This window comes from Sceloporus undulatus, chromosome 4 (assembly GCF_019175285.1).
Source record: "Sceloporus undulatus isolate JIND9_A2432 ecotype Alabama chromosome 4, SceUnd_v1.1, whole genome shotgun sequence".
Lineage (NCBI taxonomy): Eukaryota > Metazoa > Chordata > Lepidosauria > Squamata > Phrynosomatidae > Sceloporus > Sceloporus undulatus.
Window position 1 is genome coordinate 193,423,895 of NC_056525.1, and position 23,708 is coordinate 193,447,602.

Consider the following 23,708-nt stretch of genomic DNA (forward strand, 5'->3'; position numbering starts at 1 on the left):
TATTATTATCTGTTGAACCAGTCTGTAGTCCTCAAAGGGCATGATACAATAAACGTATTAATCTTTAAGGTCCTGTAACAAGCCACCATTGCTATCTCATTGGAAATGGCTTTATATTTGGTCACTAGTATGGACTCTAATAAGGAGGTCATGGATATAAATTTATAGGACCTAAGCAGAGCAGTGGCAAACAGGGAGTCTTGGAGATGTCTCATCCATAAGGTTGCCAAGAGTCAGGATCAACTTGAGGGCAATTAACAACAACAAAGGCGGGTTACACACCGCCATTTAGTACATAATGAATACATACTAGGGTTAGGAAGGGGCGGTGCTTCCACACCCCCTTAACCCTAGTACGTATTCTGTACGTACAATATGGCGGCGGCCGTTCCACATGGCCGCTGCCATATTTATGTATCGGACGCTGTGCGTCCGCACGTGTCGCAGCGTCTATGACGTCGCAAGTCCGCCCCTGGCGCCTCGCGACGTCATAGAGGCGCCACTTAAAGAAGCTCCATTTTGGAGCTTCTTTTTTGGTCTGTGCGGGAGCCACGTGGTGTGGCTGCTGCGGCTCCCACACGGAGCAAGCGGTGGCGGCGGCAGACCGCCGCAAAGTGGCGGTCTGTAACTCACCAAAGTCTCTCACTGGGTTTCAGAAGAAGGCATCTCCCAAGTCCACCTGGAAATGTCAAGAATAGAACCTAGGATCTGCTATGTGCAAAGCAAATGCTCTGCTATTAAGCTATGCTCCCTACCTTATATAACAGCCTAGAATTATGTTTCTTTATTCAGAACATGGGGAATTGCCTTTGGCTGGCTCAGAACATGCATCCATCTTGTCTCATACCAAGGTCAGAAGAAGGTGGCTGCAACCCTGGAGCAATCCCAGAGACATAGGCCCCATACAGAAAGGCCAAAATAAAACTGCTTCAGGTCATTTTGGGTGTATGCTGTTTAAATGATACATGTGTCCTAAGAGTCTGGAAGCCACTCCAAAGCCACGCTCCAGTCCTTAGGACTCCTTAGGACTTCTTAGGACTGGAGTGTGGCTTTGGTGTGGCTTCCAGACTCTTACGCATCATTTGAACAGCATACCTCCAAAGTGACCTGAAGCAGCTTAATTTTGGCCTGTCTGTACGGGCCCATAGACAGCCTATTTGCATTTGTGTGACCTTTTCTTGGAATGGTAATATATTCATTTAGGCCACAATCAAGGGCGGCACTAAAAGTGTCATTTTCTCCTCTGCAGCTTCAGTGAAACTAACAGCTTGAGCCTATACATTCTTACTCAGGTATTCAAGTAGCACATAAAATGTGGAACATCTAGAAACTCCCTAGGCTATGAGGGGCCTGGAACAATTGCTCTAATTCAACCACTGGTAATCCAGCCCTGCCTAGTGTTGTTGACAGTGATTGCCAACAGTTTTTCAGCATTCCAGAAACGACATTTTTGCGGTCTTATTTAGAGAAACCAGGTATCAAATATGAGATATTCTGCATGCAAGGGACTCTGTTGTTGAACTGTCCCACCTATCCACCTGAGTTAGAAGATGCAGACAGAGAAGAGTCAGATTTCCAGGAATTTACAGCTGCTGCTGCTGCTGGTCACTCTGGAGAGCTGGGGGTTGAGCCAGTGAGGGGCTTACTCCCTAGCAGGAAATGGCAGACACTGAGGATATACTGCCATCCGTTGAAAATTATTGAAGAGATAAGGAAAGACTACATGGATTCCAGCAGCTGTTAATAAGGCTCGAGACAGGCAAGCAAAAAGGGGCGTGGCAGCGGCGATACTAGGGTTAGGCACTGCACCAACCGCATGGTCCCTAACCCTAGTATGGAGTGTCAGTGTACTAATGGCGCCATCCCGTGTACACAGGCACTGCCGTTGTGACATAACCGCTGTGCAGCGTCCGCATGGCACCACACGTCATCTACATTGGGTTAGCATTCACTGTGATATTTCTCATTACCATTTTCTCTGTAAAGGATAATGTTAAACAGGAATTGGCTCTAATAGTGATAATTGGTTCAGTTATTGAAAACACAGGATAGGTAGGAAGTAATTCTTGATTCAGCTCATGCTGTCGACTGACACTCTGCCCCCTCCTCGCCAAATTCTGTGAATATCATAAAATGTTTCAAAATATCTGTTATTTTTGTATCAGTAAAGCCATCTTCTTGGTTGCAAAACAACTTTTTTTGTACCAACTGCAACAATTTTCTTCCTCATCCAGGGAGGCTGTGTGATTACCTCCAAGCAAAAAGTAGTTGAAAGAAAATGACTTGCGTCATAAATGCCGCCTGATCACCTGAGCTTAGCAATGAGTCATGTAAGTGCCTGGAGCCTTTTTGCTACCTTGATAAAAGGGAAGAGAAGTTGGGGTGGGCTTTTTTATACTCATCAATTTATTTTCTCATGCTTTAGCTTTTTGAAGGATCCAATAATATCTGAGCAGGTTAGAGGGAAATGAGCACTATAGACATGCCAAAAGTATCTTAGTTTTCAAAGTGGAAGATTATGTAACTAAATCTTTTATCTAAAGAGCTACCTTTTTCTTTTTCTTTTGCGACTCTTTAAATTTGTGTTTTAGTCTGGCGGCTGTACATGATTTTATACTAGATTGGATTGGTTAGTGGTGGCAGGAGAGATCACTTTCACTAAAGAAGCAGGACTAGTATTTTGCTTTTCTGTGCTGATCAAGATATAGAGTTACAAAGCTTGAGTTTCATATTTTATTTCAACCACAACCTACAGTAAAAATCCTAATTTAGAAAATATTCAGAGCACCATAGTACATTTATGAAGCACCTTACTTCTCAAAGGGCATTTTTGCCCTTTAAAAACTAGTTGTAAATAAAACTTGCAACAGGTTTAATGCACTGGTCTAATTTAAATTCTGCATTTGAAAAAATGGTAGCATGGTTTTAATGAAACAGCTAGCTCATTAGCAAATTCTGTTTTGCTTCCAGTTCTGAGACTTTTTTTTCAGTGAAACTTCAATTGTTGTTGTTGTTAAGTGTCACCAAGTCAACTTTGACTTGCGGCAGTCCTATGAAAGAGAAACATCAAAGCCATCCTATCCTCCACTGCCCTTTCCAAGTCTTGCAGACTCAGGGCTGTAGCTTTCTTGATTAAGAGGCTGTACAGATACCCTCTAAGAGGTGGCCTGCAGCCACCTCTCTTCTCCAGATCGGGGCTGCGGCAATCACACATTGTGGCCTTGATCTGCCCTTTCTGTGGTGCAAAAAGGAGCCACAATAAGCCGTGGAAAGGGCTCCATAGCTGCCAGCGCCACAGCTTTTTGGATCTTCTTTGGTGCTGTGTCATCTGGATGCAGCACCAGAGGAGCTCTGTGATGTTGCCCGCTGTGTGGTGGGGCACACTGTGCCACACCAACCTGGGGTGGAGTTGGGGCATGCACCATGTGGATGTCACACCCTGACTGTGCCCCAGGCCAGCCAGTCTGCACAGCCCCTAGGTCTATCCATCTGGAATGCAGTCTTTCTCTTTTCCTACTTCCTTTCCAAGCATTATTATCTTTCTAGTCATGTCTTCTCACGATATGGCCAAAGTACAACAGCCTCACTTTAGTCATCTTGGCATCTAGATAGAGTTCAGTCTTGACTTTCTCTAGGACCTATCTGTTTGTCTTTTTTTTAACAGTCCACAGTATCCATAGAACTCTTCTCCAGCACTACATGCTAACAAAGGAAGTAACTAACAAGGAAAGTATTCTCATATTGGCTAACATGTATCAGAAACACATGAGAAGATGAAGAATTAATTAGTGTTCAGAAGAATATTGTCCAAGCTCTAGTTGAAACTCAGGTTGGACTTCAGACACTGCTCTTGGCTGTCAAAACCAGTAGGCATGTCAGTAAGACCCATAGATGTCCCCTTCCTTCCCTCCTCTGATCATTATCTGTACTAAAGATTGTAGAAATTTATAAAATGATAAATCTTTTAAAGTAGTATGTAAATGTAACAAAAGTATTTTAATAAAATCAACTGTGACAAAATAAGCAAATACAAAATTGATATCTTCGTTACAATTTGCGAAATTTGTAAAACTTCTTCAAAGAATTCTAAATATTTACAATGGCATCCTACAGGTATACTCAGAAATTGCACTAAGCTCTATGGGGCTCATTCCTAAGCAAATGGAGAAAGAACTGCAGCCTTAACTCTGTTTATCTGAATACTGAGATTTCAAAAAAGAAAAGAAAAAGTTTGATCCAAATGCAATCTAACTTAAACTGAGTTAATTCCCACTGAAATCAATGCAGATAAGTCTAAGTCTGGGTCCAAACCAGTATTTTCTTCACATTAGAATTGGTGAGATGATTAACCGAAAATACATGCATGTCAATACATGCAGAGATAAAAAAAATCAGAATAGGGCATCTAGAAACATATCTAAACATCATCAAATGGCTTGCAAATACATTGATTTGCAAGTAAGCTATGCATTTATTCGAACTTTATGCCAGATTACCCTTCCTCAATTGTATCATGTCAGACTGTACTTAAAAAGCTCCCTGCACATGGGAAGACCTGAATTCAAAGTATTCCCATCTAAAATAGACCCACTGAATCTATGGAAATTTAGAGTAAATCAGCCCCGAGGGCCATATAATCTACTCCCCTGCCAGTATGATATAGCTAAATACTCTTAAAATGAGCCTACCTCCATTTGTTTTCTTTTCTTTTAAAGCTCAGTGGAAAGAGGAACCCCCACCTCCCTAAAATTATTCCAAATGTTTAATCAGAATCATCCAACTCTATGATTCTATTATTCCCTGGTAATTTGAATCCATTAGTTCAGGACCTATCATCTGAAACAGCAGACAGCATGTTTGCTCCATTTTTCCACATGCCAATCCTTCAGATATGAAAATATGGCTATCATGTGTATTTTACTCTGGAAATGGATTTAGGCCTAATAGATAGTCAGATGAAAGGGCTGTTGCTGTCCTAGCTGTCTCCCTGGTCTGCTAATTCCCTGAAAAGGGAGGCATTTAAAAATAACATTGCCTATTTGCCACTTGGAAACAGTTCTCTCTAAGGAAGACTGTTGCAAATAATTTTGCTGTATGTAAAAAATTTCATTTTAAAAATGCTCTCTGTGATAGCTGTTGAGTTTTGAAAGGACAGTTCCCTTTTCTTCTCTTCTACCCGTATCAATTTGCATTGTTTTTGGATTGTGAGCTATTTTAGCAGAGGCCACATTTGCTGCTTGTAATGTCATAAATTGCCCAGTATACTGTTACATGAACTATTTTCAGATCCCTGTTGCACTATTAAATTCACCTTTCCTTCTTATGAGTTTATGGTATAAACAACCCTGTAGTGGCCAACATCATCATACTTCTTTTGCTTGCAACTAAATAGACTTTACAGTCACTACCTTAAGGGCAAGTCATATGTATTTTAAACATCTGTAACAGGCAGTACGGTAGATAAAATACCAGTTGCTTGATAAATATCAGACAAGTGAATATACTGGCTCGGTTAGTCCCAGCTAGAGTAAATGTACTGACTCAACAAAAACTTGTTCAGTCAATACTTACATAGTTTCCAGTGAGCCCACTCTAATTATGACCAACAATTAGATTTGGGGCATGGGTAGGCAAAGTGTAATTCTCCAGATGCTGTTAGATTGCAGCTCCCCAAAGCCCTAGGAAGCATTACCAATTGCAAGGAATGCTGGAAGTTACAGGGCTGCACTTTTTCCCATTTAGGATTATCTATCTATCTATCTATCTATCTATCTATCTATCTATCTATCATCCATTCATCCTATATCTATCAAAAGTTCAGACTTGTAAAGTGCAAAACAGGTAACACAAACATAGCTGCCAATCACAGTCTGCAGCAGGCTCTCTTCTGTGCTTTCTCAGTGAGGTCCACCACATCCACGTCAAGCAATACACAGGAACTCTGAAAACAAAGCAAAGCACAGAATTAAATCCTGTTAAACTAGAAACTTGGGCCTGTTACAGACAGGCCAAAATAATGCAGCTTCGAGTCACTTTGGAGGTATGGTATTTCAATGATGCATGTGTCCTAAGAGTCCAAAAGCCGCACCAAAGCCACGCTCCAGTCCTAAGGACTGGAGTGCAGCTTTGGTGCAGCTTTTGGACTCTTAGGATTCATGCATCATTGAAATACCATACCTCCAAAGTGACTCGAAGCAGCTTTATTTTGGCCTGTCTGTAACAGGCCATAGTGTGGGAATCATGCAGCCCTCCATATCTTGCTAGAACCACAACTCCCAGCATTCCTCCCCACTGGCTGTGCTGGCTGGAGCTGCTGGAACTTGCAATGCAAGCACATCTGGAGAACTTTGTGGTTCTCACTCTAACTGTAAAAGGTGGCTGGTTCTGCTAATGCTCAACCATCATTATGGGCCACGGGAATGTCCAGCTTTCAATGTATACCCGGGGTTTACCAGAACTCAGCTGCCGAGCCCCTGTGCCAGGAGTAAGGTGGGATATAAATAAATAAAATAATAAAAAATAATAATTCCCGATAATGCAAAAGTATAACAGTAAAACAACATCAATATATTTGCCTAGCAACCCTGTCACAGAGCTCCTTTTACTATAAAAATCTAAGGTGCCAATGAGGGTCTATAACAGGGGTAGGCAACCTTTTTGAGCCGGGGGCCGGGTTGCTGTCCCTCAGACAACTGGGGGGCTGAAGCCAAAAAAAAATAATAATTAAATAATTAAAAAAATTAAATAAATAAATAAACCGGGACAAATGTAGGACAACATTTTCAAATGGTGAATACTTTTTTTAAAAAAAGTGGAGGACACGCAAAAAAATGATTTTTTTAAAAAAATGTTAATATAAATGCATGTTTCTGAGGCATCTATAGACAATTGCCCCCCTTGCCCCTGTGCACGAGAGGCTAAAGGCCCCGGCAGCAATCGGCGGCAGGACCGGGCTGGGGCCGGTCCCAAGGCCTCGCCGGGCCGCATCCGGCCCGCGGGCCGCAGGTTGCCTACCCCTGGTCTATAACTAGTGCTTCCAGCAGTGCCTCTAGGACCTGCAGATCCTTATGAGCTGAAGAACGTTAGGCCATAAAAAAAACAGGAATGCTTTAGGCTACAGTTCCCATCTGAAGGTCATGGAGTTTTCCTATATGAATACTGTCGCGTGACTCTCCAGGCCAGTCAGAACACACCAGAGCTTGTAGCCCAACCAGATCATCAGTTTAAGCTGTTTAGACTTGGGTGTGCCTGCTCTCCTGTTTTTCCCCCACTTCCTGATTGATATTTCACATAATGTCTCCAGATTTGGTTCGGGCACCTTGATCCCTGTTTAGCTGATCTGTCTGTTTTCTGCCCATTTGTGGCCATGTCTATTGGCCTTCTGCTCCTTGCTTGCCTGTGGCTGAACTAGACCTCCATTATGTCCTGTCTTGAAACTAGCCAAAGAAAAGTCCTGGTCAAAGCCATCAAATAAAGCTTTGATCAAGAATGGATTAAGCATGCCTCTTTCAACTCTAGCCCTATACTGAACTATTCTCAGTGCTATGAACAGAAGAAAAATAAATCTGTTCTATCATACTAAAAGTCCAATCTGATCTGTCATTCTTTCCCCCAAAGCGCTCAACAAAATATCTCTGGGTATCCCACAGACAGGCTATGAGGGCAACAGCAATTTCCTACTTTTGTTCCTCAGGAACTCCCATTTTATATAACAAGCATGGCTAATAGCTACTGATATACCTATACCTCATGAATTAGTATAACTTCCTCTCCTAAACTAGCTACTGCCATCATACTTTGGGGAATCAAGTCCCATAAATATTATGCTGTGTGAAGTAAAATTTTAACCGACTACAAATTAGTGTTAGTAGATTTTTCATCACTAGTATTTTGGCGTGCATGCACACACACACGCAAAATTCTATTACCTTATGGTTAAGAAGTATAATTCAATGACAACACAAAGTAAATGCAAATCAGTTTCAGAACAACATGAAAGCCTGTAAAATGAGTCAGACAGCTCACTGTCTCTTCCAAATGCTGATGCTAATTCAGTATTCTGGATCTTGTCAAAACAGATATTAAGCAAGAAAATGATCTTAACATGTTTATTGACACAAATTGTCACTAAAGCATAGGGTTCCTAAAATCAAAGGCACATAAAGGCAAAGTTAAGCTATATCTAAACATTAGAAGCCATGTGCTGCATAATACAGCTGTCTTTATGCAATGAAATGGGTGCGGAAAGTGCAATTCCTGCCCTATAACCCTTTGCAGGCTGCAATTCCCCCTGAGCCTCTCAAAAGCCCTCAGCCCCTGACATTCTTTCCTCAGGTGAAAAATCATTATTAAGTTCCAAAATGCTGTTTGGACCATACTGTGCTCTAAATCAACCTTCAGAGCCTCCTTACTTTTTGGTACCTTCTTAATTTTTGTCAAAGTCAGAACTCATTTTTGCCTGCAATACTCAGTTTTTGTCAACTGAAGCCATTCTCACCTAGTACCTGATCATTATGCTTTTAGCATATATGAGCTCAGAGAATAAGCAAAGTGAAAAAGGGGCTGATGTTACTTATTGTGTAATTATCAATATAATTCACATTTGCATGCCAGTTGTAGCTATTAGTAATGATGTCCTAAGTTAGACTCAGGGCAGCATAACCTCTTCATATTCTCATTTGCAATTATGGGGCTATTGTCACGACTGTATATTTTCAAACATATCTTCAGGAGAAGCCACACACTGAATGCACTGTAGTAACCCTATTTTCAAGTTACCCATAGTTCCCGACAATCCCTGCAAGGACAGTGATGACAATGAGGTTAGCATTTCTCCCACTTTTACAGATAGGTGGGTAACTAGGCTCTCAGAACCTACAATTACAACTTTCACATTCTTTCCTCAGATACACTGGCTGACAGCTTGTGGAAACCGAAGTCCCAAACAGGTGAAGGGCAGGCATTCCTCACCCCTGCCATCGAGATTTCTGGACCATTTATCTCAATTCACATGATTTGATCTAAGGGAAAGATGTTGCTTTTTATGGTGAGCTTACCTTGTTCAATATTTCTTCAGCTAGTACTGAAAAGGCATTGTCAATGTTTATATTATCCTTTGCACTTGTCTCAAAAAAGGGTATTCCATACTCCCAAGCAAGCTGGAAAACAACAACAACAAAAGGAAATATGAAACTATGTATTCCAACACTACCTGTATTAATAATAGACTGAATTTTATACCAAAATTTAATTTTAAGAGAGGCTTATATACTCATTATTTCACACAGTGAAAGCTGTGGAACAAAGTTTAAGTGCTGTGATGAAGCTCTCTCACCATAATGTTTCTAAATTACAAATATCTTTCCTTTCCCCACTTGAGTTTATGAGTGAAAACATCTAACCAATGGATGAAACTGCATATGTAGATGGTTCTTCAAAACATTCATTTTCAGTTTCTTGGGAATTCGAGTTAATGTATTTAACATAAATCACATGTTTCCCTCTTAACCTAGTTCATTTCCAGCCAACATTACATATAAGCTGTCACTCTTTAAACTGACTTGATTATGGAATACTGCTAGCAAATGCTCTACATTTAAAACTGTTGTTTAAAAAAGCAACATATTTGAGGAAGAACCAGCAGAACCAGACCCAATAGCTATGCCTGTTGAGGATTCTGGGAATTCTAGTTTTAAAAAAAACCTTTTGCAAGCTCTGGGTGGAACACATGCTTTGCATGTGAAAGATTTTGGCTCAATCCTTTTCCCAGTCTATTAACATAATACACAGTTATAGTACTATAATTCCACTTTAACTGTTCTTCTATCCTATAGAATTCTAGTATTTGCCATTTAGGGAGGGGAGCTCCCTCTCATCCAAAGAGCTCTAGTGCCTCACCAGACTACAAACCCTAAGATTCCACAGGGTGCAGCCATGACTGCTGAAGTGGCAACATACTCCTATAACTATGTAGAATGAATGAACCCCAGAGGTGATGTAAAGAACCTGTGCCAGACTGGAGAACTGCTAGCAGTCAGCATAGATAATACAGAATTGGATAGGCAAGTAATGTGGTCTGGAATAAAATGGCTTCCCACGTTCCTCAGTAATATATTAAAAGAAAAAATCTGAATTTATTCCTTATTTTTATGGGTTTTAAAACCACACATAGTACTTTTCCAACATTTTCATCCGTTAGACAAAATAAAACAAAATGGCTGCCATTTTTTTCAACCGTGCATTTCCAACATGGATTATAATCACATATAGATCTAACAACTGGAATACTGCGATACTTGTTGGGAATCTTGCATTGCAGTAGGGTCCATTGGGATTGAACTTTTATCTGTCCCCATGCAAAAACACATGCTATGGAAATTTTCAGAAAATTCAGACTCCCCATTTGAGTACATCATTTTTCTTTTCATTCAAAACTGGCAGACATTTAAAACTGAGTGTAAGCACAACAATTTCAATTCAGTCATAGTGAATAATAAAACAAGTGAATATTTGTTTAATAGGCAAGTTATCACCAAATTATGAGCTACACAAAGCTTTAAAAACACTTGGGGGAGTGCGTCTGAAGTGAGATTTCTCAGGCATGCATTCAAACATGCGGCAAAAAGAAGCAAGAAGGACAAAAGAAAACTAAGGAAGAACAAAAAAAAACCTGTATGGTTTTTTGAATAGCAATTGTCATCATTTCTACTGAATTCTTCCCTCCAGGTTAGTGTGGGGGAAGGCATAGAATTTATAGCTATTTTCAGCACCTGTAATTATTGGTTTTCTCTGGTTTCTACAGTTGATTACATGGAACAATTGAAAAGGACTGAATTCTTCTTGCCAATAGGAGTAAGCCAAGGAGAAACAAATTTTTAATGAATCACATTAGGCAGATTTCTAAAATCCCAGGCAAACAGAGGCTTCAGTGCTAACTCCCCTTTGCTTCCATGCAGGACTAGCATTGCCTTAAAGCAGACAAAAGGGATCTTCTTCAGGAGGCACCGGAGGCTGGTGAGGGAAATCAGTGAAGACAAAAACTGGTGTCTGAACAGTGCAACAAGACTGTTTAAAGAACTTGGCACACTAGGCTTTAACAAAGCTATTAAGAGAAAGGGACAGGAGTGGGTCTGTGTTGACATGGTATGCAGCAAAAACAAAGTTTTTCTTTTTGTGGTGAGTATGACTTGTTGGGCTGTGCACCATGTAGATAACGGCATGTAAGGGCTGTACAGCAACTTGAGAATATGAAATACGGTTAGTGGAGAGGGTGCTATACTAAATGAACTGCTTTCCACTCAGCACCAATACATATGGACTAGGAGAAAAGAAAGAACTTCAGCAGAATTTGACCAAAGTGAGCAATCTAGGGGTGGTAAGAAACGTCCTTAGTCTTGCCAAAGTAGTATTTTTACACCTCTTATAGTTGTGTGAGAATGCACTCCTCACATCAAGCATTCACACACTTGCTATGTTTACAGGGCATTTCCAAGGGGGAAAATAGGGAGAAAAACAGTACATGGCTTAAAATATGAAGGACAAAAATAAACATAATTGAAAATTGAATATAATGTTGTGCAAATTTCACTGTAGGAAGAAAACATGAAGTCTCACAACCTGAAACGAAACAAGTATGGGAAGAAAATGAAAATGGAACTTCAAAAAACTCAGTGAAGTTAAGACAGATTTTCACACTCCTACATTCAACCAACAGGGACTGTAGTTTGAAAATGTTAGGTGCCATTGGTTAGCTTTTGCAAAAGCCTGACTAATTATGAAAAATGTTACAAGACAATCAAGAGTGTACAAGTCTACATTTCTGAATATGAACAGAGGAAAAAGCAATGGTGGTAGTATTGGTAAGAAAGAAGAGAAATACGAGGATATGTGGGCAAAACAAAATGTGGACAGTGAAGTTTTGGTGAAATTTAGAACACTGGAAGGCAAGCATTTGTTAGACATATCCACCACTCTGTATTTTATATGAAAAAAGATTATTTGTAGATTAAGCCAGGATGGCATAACATACATAGATTGTACTGAAGTTAGGGAAATAACACTATAATGAACTAAATTAAAAAGAAATGACCAATATGAAAGTGCACATATATTTGTGTATGAGAGAAAAATAATATTCAACTAAAATAATTTTCCTAAATAAAATGTTCAGAAAATTCAGACACGTGCTTATTTAGTGTACACTTATGCTCTAACAGGCATTGTTCTAGAGGCATTGGCTGTATCCTATGCCGGATCCCTGTTGGTGGAGCAGCAGAAATGGGAAGGGGTAACTTGTGTGTCCCCAGAGCCATTTCTTAAGGGCTGGGAAACTCTTCAGAGACAATTTTAAGGTAGTTGGGAGAACAGCGGAGATGAAGGGAAGGAGGTTCTGCTGTGGCTATTGATGCAAAGTTAGATCTACCCCATTCCTTTTTATGTGAAATATGGAAAATAGTCTATGTGGTTTCCTACATAACAGAAAAGAGTGCACATCTCTTTTAAGTTGGTGATTGACATCTGCAGGTTTTTGAATGTTTTTAGTGTATATATGAATACTGTATTTGCATAAAATATATTGAAAAATAAAATACAGTGAGCCGTCTATATCCACAGATTTTTATCCACAGATTCAATGATCCACAGCTTGTATACACGCGTCCCTCCACATTTGCTGGGGTTAGGGGCACAGGACCCCTGTGAATGTGGAAAAGCTGCAAATAACAAAACACTATGTTTTTACCTGAGAGAACACCTCTCTAGGAATCTCTAGGTCATCCAGTGCAACTTTGTGGTCAACATATGTCAGACATTGACCATAGAATTGCACTGGAGGAACTACAAATGCCTAGTGGGGTGTTGTCTCTAGGAATCCCTAGGTCCTTCAATGTGACTTTTGGTTAAAGTTTACTATAGAGTAGCATTGGAAGACCTAGATATTCCTAGAGAGAACATATTAATAAAACCTGTGAATAATAAAATCCGCAAAAGTCAATGCCGCAAATATGTAGGGACAAGTGTATTTCAAAAATACATAAATTTCAAACAGCAAACATTGAATTTCCTCTTTTATATAAGGTACACTATTTTACTATGCCATTATATTTAATGGAACTTGAGCATCCATGGATTCATGGGTGGTCCTGGAACCAAACCTCAGTAGATACTAAGAGCCCACTGTGATTGCTGCCTGTATAAATCAGGGGCACTAAATGGTTTTATACTATTGTTTTATACATATTTTGTAGGTTGTACGCCATTGGCAGGTTTTATTTTTATTGATTTGATCATTTGTATGTACAGTGCTGTGTACATTTACAGCACTATAGAAATAAACTATAATAATAATAATAATAATAATAATAATAATAATAATAATAGATAATACCCATTTTGATGTTCTGTCATTTTCCCTGCCATTATTTTATCAGTGTTTTTAACGTCTTTATTGTATTAAAATTTTATATTAAAAACATTATTTTCACATTCTCTAAGAATGGTCTGGAGTCGAAGAGCAAACTTATTAGATTAGTGGGCACTAGATACAGGACCTTTTAAGTGGTGACCCCATGCATATGTACATCTCCAGGCAGTTACATCTTACTACACTGATGTTTTAAAACAGGTACTGAAGATTATTTTGTTTCCAAGTGCTTTTGATATTTTAAATGTTCTACATTTCACTGCTTCTTGTCTTCTGATCTGTGATTTTTTTTCTTAGACTGTTTTCTGTTGTTTTATTGCTGTTATAATATTTTTATATAGATTGTGCTTTTTTTATAATGTTATAATGAATTTTATGTTTCTTAAATATGTGAGCTATATTCCAAGGGTTGGTCCTTTAACTAAGCAAAAACAATTCTTGAACCCAAAATAAATGATCAAACTGAAATAAATATTGTCAAACATAAAGAACACATAAAGGTTAATAAAGATGTAATTAATAACAAATATTTAAAAAAAAACCAAAGAGAAAACATATGAGACATGTATGAGGATAAATTATTACATCAAGGAAAGGAAATGAGTAACTAAATATATTTTTAAATCTAGAAAATGTTGCCTTGGTATTCTGGCTGAAAAACAACATTTTTGTCTAGCCTTTTAAGAGTTCTACCACCCACACATCATATGTCAAAACATTTTGTATTTTTAATTAGGTTTCATCCAGGCAAATCTTAAAAAGACCTTTAAAAGAGTGATTTTTGGAATATTTTCTCAACCATAGGGATTTTCAAAAATGTGGTATAAAAATGCCCCATTTCTATGGGAGTGCTTGTGGGTACAGAAGAGTATTCTATGATACCTAAACATACACAGCAATTTGTTACCATGAATTGGAAAGCATATTTTGAGTATTTGTTAGGCCCCCCCCCTTTTTTTTCTTTTTTGCTAAAAGCTACCACCAAAATATATTTTCTGTCTTTCAAACATACAGCTGCCTTTATAAGTAATTCAAAACAGCAAGAAAAGAGAACCAAAAACTGCTTCTCTTGCAACCATTTCTTGAAAACAATATACAGGTTGGTGCTTCAAAGCTTCAATTTGGGTATATTCTGGATTTTGGAATATATCAGTGGCATAGTATCGACCTTTATTTGCAAGGGTGGAAAAAGACATGGGATACCTTTGTCTGTCTGTCTGTCTGTCTGTCTGTCTGGCAACCAGCCAACCTCGCACTCAACTCCCATGCCTTCTCTCTTTAACGTTGTACCATCCCAGATCACCATCAACAGACACTGCGGGTGCAGTCATTTCCTGTCTTCTCCACCACAATGAAACTAACTGGCAAGCTCAAAAGAAGGTCCCTAGATGTTGTCATCATCTTCTTCCCTGCTTCTTTTGCTGTCAGTGCTGGGATACTGGTTGTTGCTGTTGCTGCCTGCATTGACTTCAGGTTTCATGGTGCAAGACTGGCGAGAGATGCAGCTGGAGAGAGATGTGAGGATTTGTGAAATGGGATTTGCACATCTTTCCAGCCTTGCAAATAGAGTACAGTATATACTATGCTATTTGTACTACAGTGGAACCTCGCCATACGCGGGGCTCTTGGACATCTCAGCGGCTTTCGATACCATAGACCATGGTATCCTTCTGGAGCACCTGGCAGAGGTGGGAATTGGAGGCACTGCGCTCCAGTGGTTCTGATCCTACCTCTCTGGGAGGTTCCAGATGGTGCAGCTGGGAGACGTGTGCTCCGACAAGAGGGCCCTTACATCTGGGGTCCCTCAAGGAGCCATTCTGTCTCCCATGCTTTTCAACATTTACATGAAACCGCTGGGAGAGATCATCCGGAGACATGGGGCGCAGGGTTATCAGTACGCTGATGACACCCAAATAGTCTTCTCTATGTCTCCGACTGATGCAGTGACTGGGGATGGCATCTCTCCTCTCGTGGCCTGTCTGGAGTCGGTAATGGGCTGGATGAGGGAAAACCGACTCAGTCTGAATCCAGAGAAAATGGAGGTGCTCGTGATAGGTTCCTCTGGCCCAGGGATGGCGGTGGTTCCACCTGTCCTGTACGGGATCACGCTTCCTGTGAAGGACTCGGTATGCAGTCTGGGGATGCTCCTTGATTCATTGCTCCACCTTACATCTCAGGTGGATGCGACGGTCAGGAGCACCTGTTATCAGCTTCGGCTGATACGCCAGCTGCGTCCCTACCTGGGCCAGAGGGACCTTGAAATGGTAGTACACGCTCTGGTAACCTCTCGTTTGGACTTCTGCAATGCGCTCTACATGGGGCAACCCTTGTACCACACCCGGAAGCTACAATTAGTGCAGAATATGGCAGCCAGACTGGTTACTGGCATACCCAGAGCCAATCACATAACACCAGTGCTTAAAGATCTGCACTGGCTGCCTATTTGCTTCCGGGCACAATACAAGGTGTTGGTTATAATCTATAAAGCCCTACATGGCTTGGGCCCAGGATACCTTGAGGACCGCCTCTCCCCATACAATCCGCCCCGCACTCTCAGAACATCTGGGCAGCAGCTATTGAGGGTTCCGGGGGCCAGACTAGCCTCCACTTCTAAGAGGACTTTTACCATCTCGGCCCCGACCCTCTGGAACTCCCTGCCCATTGAGCTCCGCTCGGCCACCTCCCTGGCCCAGTTCAAAAAGGGGCTGAAGACCTTCTTGTTTAAACAAGCATTCCCTGATACGGGCCCCGACTAACTTCTCTCCCCCCCCCTCTATGTCAGCAGTGGCAAGCTGGCTAGAATGTTTTTAATGTATTTGTTTATGTATATGGCAATTTTATGTATTTTATGAAGGTTGTACACTGCCCTGGTTTTATAGAAGGGCGGTATATAAATAAAATTTGTATTTATTATTATTTATCCGTTCCGGATCCCGCCGCGTATGATGATTTCCGCCTATGCTCGAGCCCCATTGTAAACAATGGGGCTCGTGCACGGGGCGCAACAGGCGCGCGCGTCCATTCAACTGAATGGGACGCGCCGCCCCTTCTGCCCCGCGCGCGCCCAGCAGCTTGAGCGCGTACGCTCAAAGCCGCTTATAAAAAGGCCGCGTATGCAGAGGCCCCACTGTACTTGTATTCCAAAATCCATAAGAATTCCAACTCAGAAATGCTTTTGCTCCCAAGCATTTCAGCTAAGGGATACACAACCTGTATTGGCTTACAAACTTAAAAACTAAGTTAGCAAGGAATGCCTAAATTAGTAAAAACAAACACTCCACACACAACACCTTAATTGCCTTGCAATTCTCATCTTCTATAGCTGCTGCTGAAATGCCCTGCCCTGCTATCATATCTTGCATGCGTTGCAAAAAGCATAGTAAGAGCACAGTCAGGCCTCTTTCTGCCTGCTGGATTGCAGAACTTCTCTTTCCATGCAATAAAATAGTTATTCACAGGGACAGAAGTGAGAGACATATTAAAAACAAATGAAATCTTGTATCAAAGGATATTACTTGTCTAGATCAAGGGAAGTAATAGTGCCACTATAGTCTGCTTTCATTAGGCCTCACCTAGAATACTATGTCTAGTTCTAGGCACCACAATTCAAAAAGGATTTTGATAAGCTGGAGTGTGTCCAGAGGAAGTTGACCAAAATAGTGAAGAGTCTGGAAACCATGCCCTATGAAGAGAGGCTTAGGGAACTGGGTGTGTTTAGCCTGGAGAAGAGAAGATTAAGAGAAGGTATGATAGTTCTGTTTAAATATTTCAAGGGGTGCCATATTGAGGATGGAGCAAGCTTGTTTTCTGCTGCTCCAGAGAATAGAACACAGAGCAGTGGATTCAAACCACCAAAACAAAACAAAACAAAACAAAACAACAAAACAAAACAAAACAAAAAGAGATTTCATCTTAATATTAGGAAGAATTTCCTGACAGTAAGAGCTGTTCGACAGTGGAACACGTCCCCTCAGAGGGTGGTGGAGTCTCCTTCTTTGGTGGTTTTTAAACAGATGGACAGCCATCTGTCAGGGTGCTCTGATTCTGTGTTCCTACATGGCAGGGGGGGTTGGACTGGATGTCCCTCTGGGTCTCTTCCAACTCTGTGTTTCTATTATTCTACTCCTAGTGTTTCCAATTCACAGAGAAAGAGAGAGAGAATGTACATTTTAATGACTGAACTGGTAACAGACATCCCCCATCCAATGCAGGCTGATCCTTTTCTTTCCCCAAAAGCCTAAATACACTGAAGGTGAGCCAGTGTGGTATATTGGTTTTACCCTTGGTCTATGACTCTGGAGACCAGAGTTCAGATCTCTTCTCAAACTTGGAAACCCACGAGGTTACCTGAGCAAATCAGACTCACTCAGTCTCAGTGGAAGGAAAAGGCAACCCCCTGCCTCAGAACATGAGGTTGCCATATATTGGGAACAACTTGAAGACACACAACACAGCCCTGAAGGCACCAGCAGGTTCAGCCCTGATTAGTACTTCAATGGGAGACCGCCAAGAAATACCAAGTCCTGTAGGGTATATTTCAGAGGAAAGCAATGGCAAACCACCTCTGAGTATAGTATATATAATCTTTATTTCAGCCAACAGGCAATTAGACAACAAAATGTGTATAAAACGCATAAAACATATAAAGCTTATTAAAATGGGGCTATAAAACAGAAATTCATGACGTACTTGTAATATGTACATTTGTATATATACAGAAGCACTCACAGATGCATTAGATAATACTAAGCTGTAAAACACAAGGCCAAAATGTATATTTGTTTGGGTATTCGAAATATAAAAGATAAGGCTGTTCATTTAGTTTGGGTCATAATCTTATGTGTTTTAACAGCAGAGAAAAGGAACTTTGCCACTACTTCCGTTTTGCTTTTCTTAGAATCGTTTAACAGGTACTCCAAGTACCAATTAACAATTGGTACTTGGAGTATAGTATTCCTTGCCTAAGAAAACCCTGTGAAATTCATTAGAATGCCATATGTCAACAGGCCACTTGAAAGCATATACAAACATCCATTGTTTTTGAACCCTTTGAAAAGGGAAGGCACACTATTACAAGGACATGGTGTCTGATAGGCACCCCCACAGTTTTAGCCCATAGGGTTAAAACTCAAGATATTTCAGGGTGCCTTTTGCCTCCCCCACCTAAGTTTCCTGGAAAGGAACTTCTTTTCCACTGCAACAAGGAGGTGATTTTCTTAATGCATAATCTGTACTCAGGACAAGAGGCCACTGTAGAACAGAATATTAAGAAACAGAATAGTTTCCATTTGGTAAGGCAGTCAGGCAAAACTGCATTTTATCACCCTAACATTTATGCTGAACAGATCATATACAAAGCTAGATTAGACTCTGAGGAAGAAGGTGTGAAAATTGGAAAAAGTAACACCAACAATTTAAGATATGCAGATGGCACCATACTGCTAGCAGAAAATTACGAAAACAACTACTGAAGAAAGTTATGGAAGAAAGTGCAAAGGCAGCTTTACAGTTGAATATTAGGAAAACGTGACCATACTATTTACATATCCCTAAAGTAGACACTGAAGACATTGTGATAGGCGTTTATCAGACGGGGTCTCTGCAGCTTAGATCCGGGGCTTCTGCAGATCGGGTGATTCGCATTCATGTGATAACGAGAATGTATTTTCTAACCTGGTAGCTTTAAATGTGAGCCCCTTCCGTGGGTCTTCCGAACTGAATCCTTACTGGTTCCTCATTTTGACGTGTTTTGGCAAGTTCGCTAAATAAGGGGATTGACGTGATTCGCGTTGGGGCTCTGTTCAATCTCACTGCGAATTGGTCTGGTGTGGAATCCCAATCCTGAACACCATCGCAAGACCCCCAGGTTGCAAATCTTCCATTATGCCCTGTTGCAATTTGCCCCATTTTCTTCCAGTGGCCCTTTTCGCTTTCAGGGCAACCGGCGCTCCATTGGAGCTCTCTCTCTGCTTCCCCCCTCTTCCCTGATGCAACTTTGGCAGAGCAGCCTGGGCAGTAGCGCTTTCTCCCTCTCTCCCTCTCTCTCTCTCACACACACATATCCCTGGTAGCCAAATTCAAAGGGATCCTCCGAGTCAGAGCCCCATCCATTTCATCCACATGTACATCTATTCTAAGGATGTATACTAATGTTTTTGAAATAGATGTGAAGGAAATGAAACATGAGGATGGAGGGAGAGATGGAACTCCCAGAATTCCATAGCCTCGAGTCAAGGAGCCCACAACAAACTCCAACTCCCATAATAGTAATACTTTATTTTTAAAATAATAATAATAATAATAATTTATTATTTTAAAATAATAATAATAATAATAATAATAATAATAATAATAATAATAATTTAGGTTACTAGTTTGCTGAGGCACCAGAGCTCTCTGGCAGGGAAGGCTCAATATCTCTGGACACTACAGTTCCCATAATTCCATAGCACTGAGCTAGGACAGTTAAACTGGAGTTAAACTGGATTATCTCCCCAGTGTAGATGCAACCTGAATGGCAGGAGGATGGATGTAGATATATATATAGATATAGATACAGCTCTTTAAGAGCTTTTGGACTTCAGCTTCCAGAATTGCAGGCTATTGGCCAACATGGCTGAGGCTTCTGGGAGCTGAAGTCCAGGATCCTTTAAAGGGCACAGTTTGGGGACCACTGGGATATAGATGTGGATGAACTGGATCGGGGCTCTGACATGGAGGACCCATTGAATTTGGCTGCCAGGGAAGGGAAACAAGAAGGGAGGAAGAAAAAAGGGGAAGCTGTCATTGACGTGAGGCTAGCATTCTCATGAAAGTGGAGCCAGGCTCCCTTCTTAAGCCTGGAAGTTCAAAGGTTCAGGATGCCTTCAGAGCCCCACTGAGCATGTGCAAGGGTCCCAATTCGAATTGTTGAATTTCCCCATGGTATGCACCAGTGTGGAAATACAATTTGCACTCACTCCGCTTTGCCTGAATCCGCATCACGTGACTTCCTTCGATTCGATACCCCCTCAGTTCAAAAGGGCAACAGAACAGCAACCAGGTATGAAAATACATTCTCGTTATCACGTGAATGCAAATCGCCCGATCCGCAGAAGCCCCAGATCTGAGCTGCAGAGACCCCGTCTGATAAACGCCATAGTCAAAAATTCCCTTTACCCTTAGCTCAGTCATTAATCAGAGTGGAGACTGCACTCAAGCAATCAGAAGAACTAGGACTTGAAAGGGCAACTATGAAAGAATTAAGCAAGATGATCAAGTGTAAAGATATATAATTGAAAATCACATTCTGGGTTGTCCATGCCATTATATTTACAATTTCCATGTATGATTGTGAAAGCTGTGAATGCTGACAACTAGAGAATCGCCTCATTTGAGATGTGTTGCTGGAGCAGAATTTTGTTGGTGCCCTGGACTGCCAGGACAAATAAATAGGTCCGAACTCTCCCACGAAGCCAAGATGACTAAACTGAGGGGGCACTCACACTAATTTTTTAGTCCCAAGGAGATGGGGATTGCCGTGCTGGTACATACTGGGTTTGTTGTTCTCATTTTGTTTTGGGTTCATGAATCTCTTCAAGTCATTGTAACACCTGTGTTATTCACACAGGCCATCGTTTCAGGTTAAAATGGTGTAGTCTCCCTTCCTTTCCAGAAGAAGCAATGATACAGAGTGATCCAAATTGATTCGGAAACTTATTCACACTGCCAATGAGGCGGCTCCTTCAGGAAAACTTGGGGGGGGGGGAGAATGGTATTGAATATCATGGGTTAAGTGGGAGTCTTGTCAGCTCCCCCCCAACAAAGTGTGTTGAGTACATTCAGGATGTGTGTCAACAACAAGGATTCAACCCAGATTGATACTGGATTATTTTTGTAGTATGAATGGGGCACCAAGTCTGCTGCAGTTTGGACATATTATGAAAATACATAACTCCCTAGAAAAGACAATAATGCTTGGCAAGGTGGAAAGCAGTAGGAAAAAAAAGGAAGACTGCTTTGCAGGATAGATTCAGTCAAGGAAGACACAGCCCTAAATTTGAAACTTAAACAGGGCTGTTGATGACAGGGCGATTTGGAGGTCTGTCATTTATAGGTTCACCATAAGTTTACTTGATAGCAGTTAACAACAAAGTCCTTGAAGTATAGACATCAAACAGACTATGGTAACTGCTGAGTTTACAAGTGAAAGCCTCTATGAGGCTGAAAAAGGAAGAAGAAAGAGGAGGAGCACATTATTTTAAGGGTCATTCTGACACCATATGGCTTCCCATTATGTTTTAATGAAGCCTATCTCTTTCCAGCTCTAGCAGCAAGCTACGAAAGGTACCATCAGAAAACAGAGAAAAGAGGATAGAAGTTGTGTTTGAAGAAACTATGACTTTTCAACAGAACAACAATGTTCATACATATCCCTTAGGAAGTTCAAATGAATAACAATGATTGACTATATATGTAGAGCAACTGTCTGCACTCCACAACTATTTCTATAGTAGCAATTTCTATTTCTCACTAAAACTGACAGAAAGAGTATGTCTGTATGACACAAGCAGCTAACATTATGACATGAACTGGGATGCTGAAGAAATCTCTCATGGATACCACTGCCATAATATTCTCCCTCTACAAAAGGGGTAGCATCCTCCTGACTGCCTATTCTCAGTGTAATCTGCAGCTGGGTGGGAAAGATCCAATGCCCTGGAAATTTATGGACATATTTTCATATATTCCTCTGGAAAACAGTGCATGACTTCTGAAAATGATGGGATAGAGAGATGAAAATGAAAGAAAAGAGTAGACAGGGCGCCACCATTTTGACATACTGAGTATGTCCTAGGTTTAGGGAGCGTCTGAAAAGGATGCTCCCGAGCAACCCTAGCACATACTCAGTACATGCTTAATGGCCTGTTTGTACAGGGCCTACAGTGTATTCTTCCCTCTGGTTGGTTGAGGAAAGAGATGCTTCCTACTGCCAGGTCACAAAATGAACCACACACAGCTCAGTGGTATGTTTAGCTGCATGGGCTGCTAGTGGGAGCAAGTGAACATCATTCAATGGCATATCACTTATTTACGTCAAGCTCTGTGTCATGCAATCTCACCTGTATTGTTAAGTGATTTCAATCATGATTTAAAATCATACTAGTCTGGATAGGACTACAACAGCCTCCTTAGCAGTTTTTTTTTCTTTTTCTGGGGTAGTTCATCCTGCCCATTCCATTCGTAAGCAGTTCTCTGTTGGTAGCAAATGTCACGAAGCAAGAGCAGGTTAGTCTCAGCAGAAGTAGTGGCAGTCAGACTTATGTAATACTGAAGTTTATTTTTGCCTTTAGCAGCATAGTGAAGGAATGAGGATTCCTCAGAATTCAAATTCAGTAGTTAGGTTTCTGCAAGAATACAAGGGTTTTGCTTACTATGAGCTCTTAATACTATACTATAAGCAACAAAATGTTAGTCATTAGTATTGCTAATACTACAAAATTGGAGCAAGTAGAAAGTATCACATTGTTGTATATTCTAGACTTTTATCAATAAGCAAGAACCAGAATTTCTTCTGTTGTGACAAAAGAATAAAAGGTTCAATTCTGATTTCAGGGGAAACTGTGAAAGGAGGCAGATAAATGAGGAGGCAGCAATGGGTTTATTCTGTTATCCCAAAATTACTTTAACTGTATAATTGAAAAAAGAACTGAAATACTCAGAAAGTCAGGCAGTGTGACACCTCAATACTGCCCCCTTGTGAATATTCATCCTGATTGCTTTTAGTTGCCTAATCACAAATAATTTTTCAGGAAAAGCAGAATACGGTCTGCCTGTCCTTTGCAGGATGTTTGTATTATCTGTATAGACCAAATAGAAGTCACACACACACACACACACACACTCATTCATTCCAGATGTATAAGGGATGGCACAAGATATACTAACAAAATGCATTCTTCTTTTTTAAAAAGGGAAAACTCTTTTATTAGGATATGCCACTTCAAAGATTCCAGGTGCAGTACTTACTTTACCATGTAAAATCTGTGTCTTGTACCATAGACAGATTCATAAGTACGGAAATATTGTACGTTTTAAAATTTTCACAATGCATTTTCCTTATGGCCAATCACAACATCCACATAATAAAAGGGTTTTCATCACTCTTTAAATGGTGTGTTGTATTTTATATTATGTATTTTATAGACCAACAAACTGAACTCTTTGTCACTCTTAAATGTTTCAAGATTATTCAGCCGATGATGATGATGATGATGATGATGATGATGATGATGATGATGATGATGAT

The 23,708-nt window shown here is 40.6% G+C and overlaps 2 protein-coding genes across 2 annotated transcripts in view; both read right to left on the reverse strand.

Moving 5' to 3' along the window:
- The window catches only part of LOC121928461 (opsin-5-like), an 896,145-nt gene that overhangs the window by 400,361 nt on the left and 472,076 nt on the right, over positions 1–23,708 (reverse strand). The gene's annotated exons all lie outside the window — the stretch shown is intronic.
- The window catches only part of LOC121928465 (ras-related protein Rab-10-like), a 48,684-nt gene continuing 28,953 nt past the window's right edge, over positions 3,978–23,708 (reverse strand). Inside the window, exons 5-6 of the mRNA XM_042463229.1 lie at positions 9,057–9,158; positions 3,978–5,941 (exon numbers count right to left, since the gene is read on the reverse strand). Of these exons, the coding sequence (XP_042319163.1) occupies positions 5,864–5,941; positions 9,057–9,158 (180 nt within the window). The 3' untranslated portion in view covers positions 3,978–5,863. The remainder of the gene's footprint in view (positions 5,942–9,056; positions 9,159–23,708) is intronic.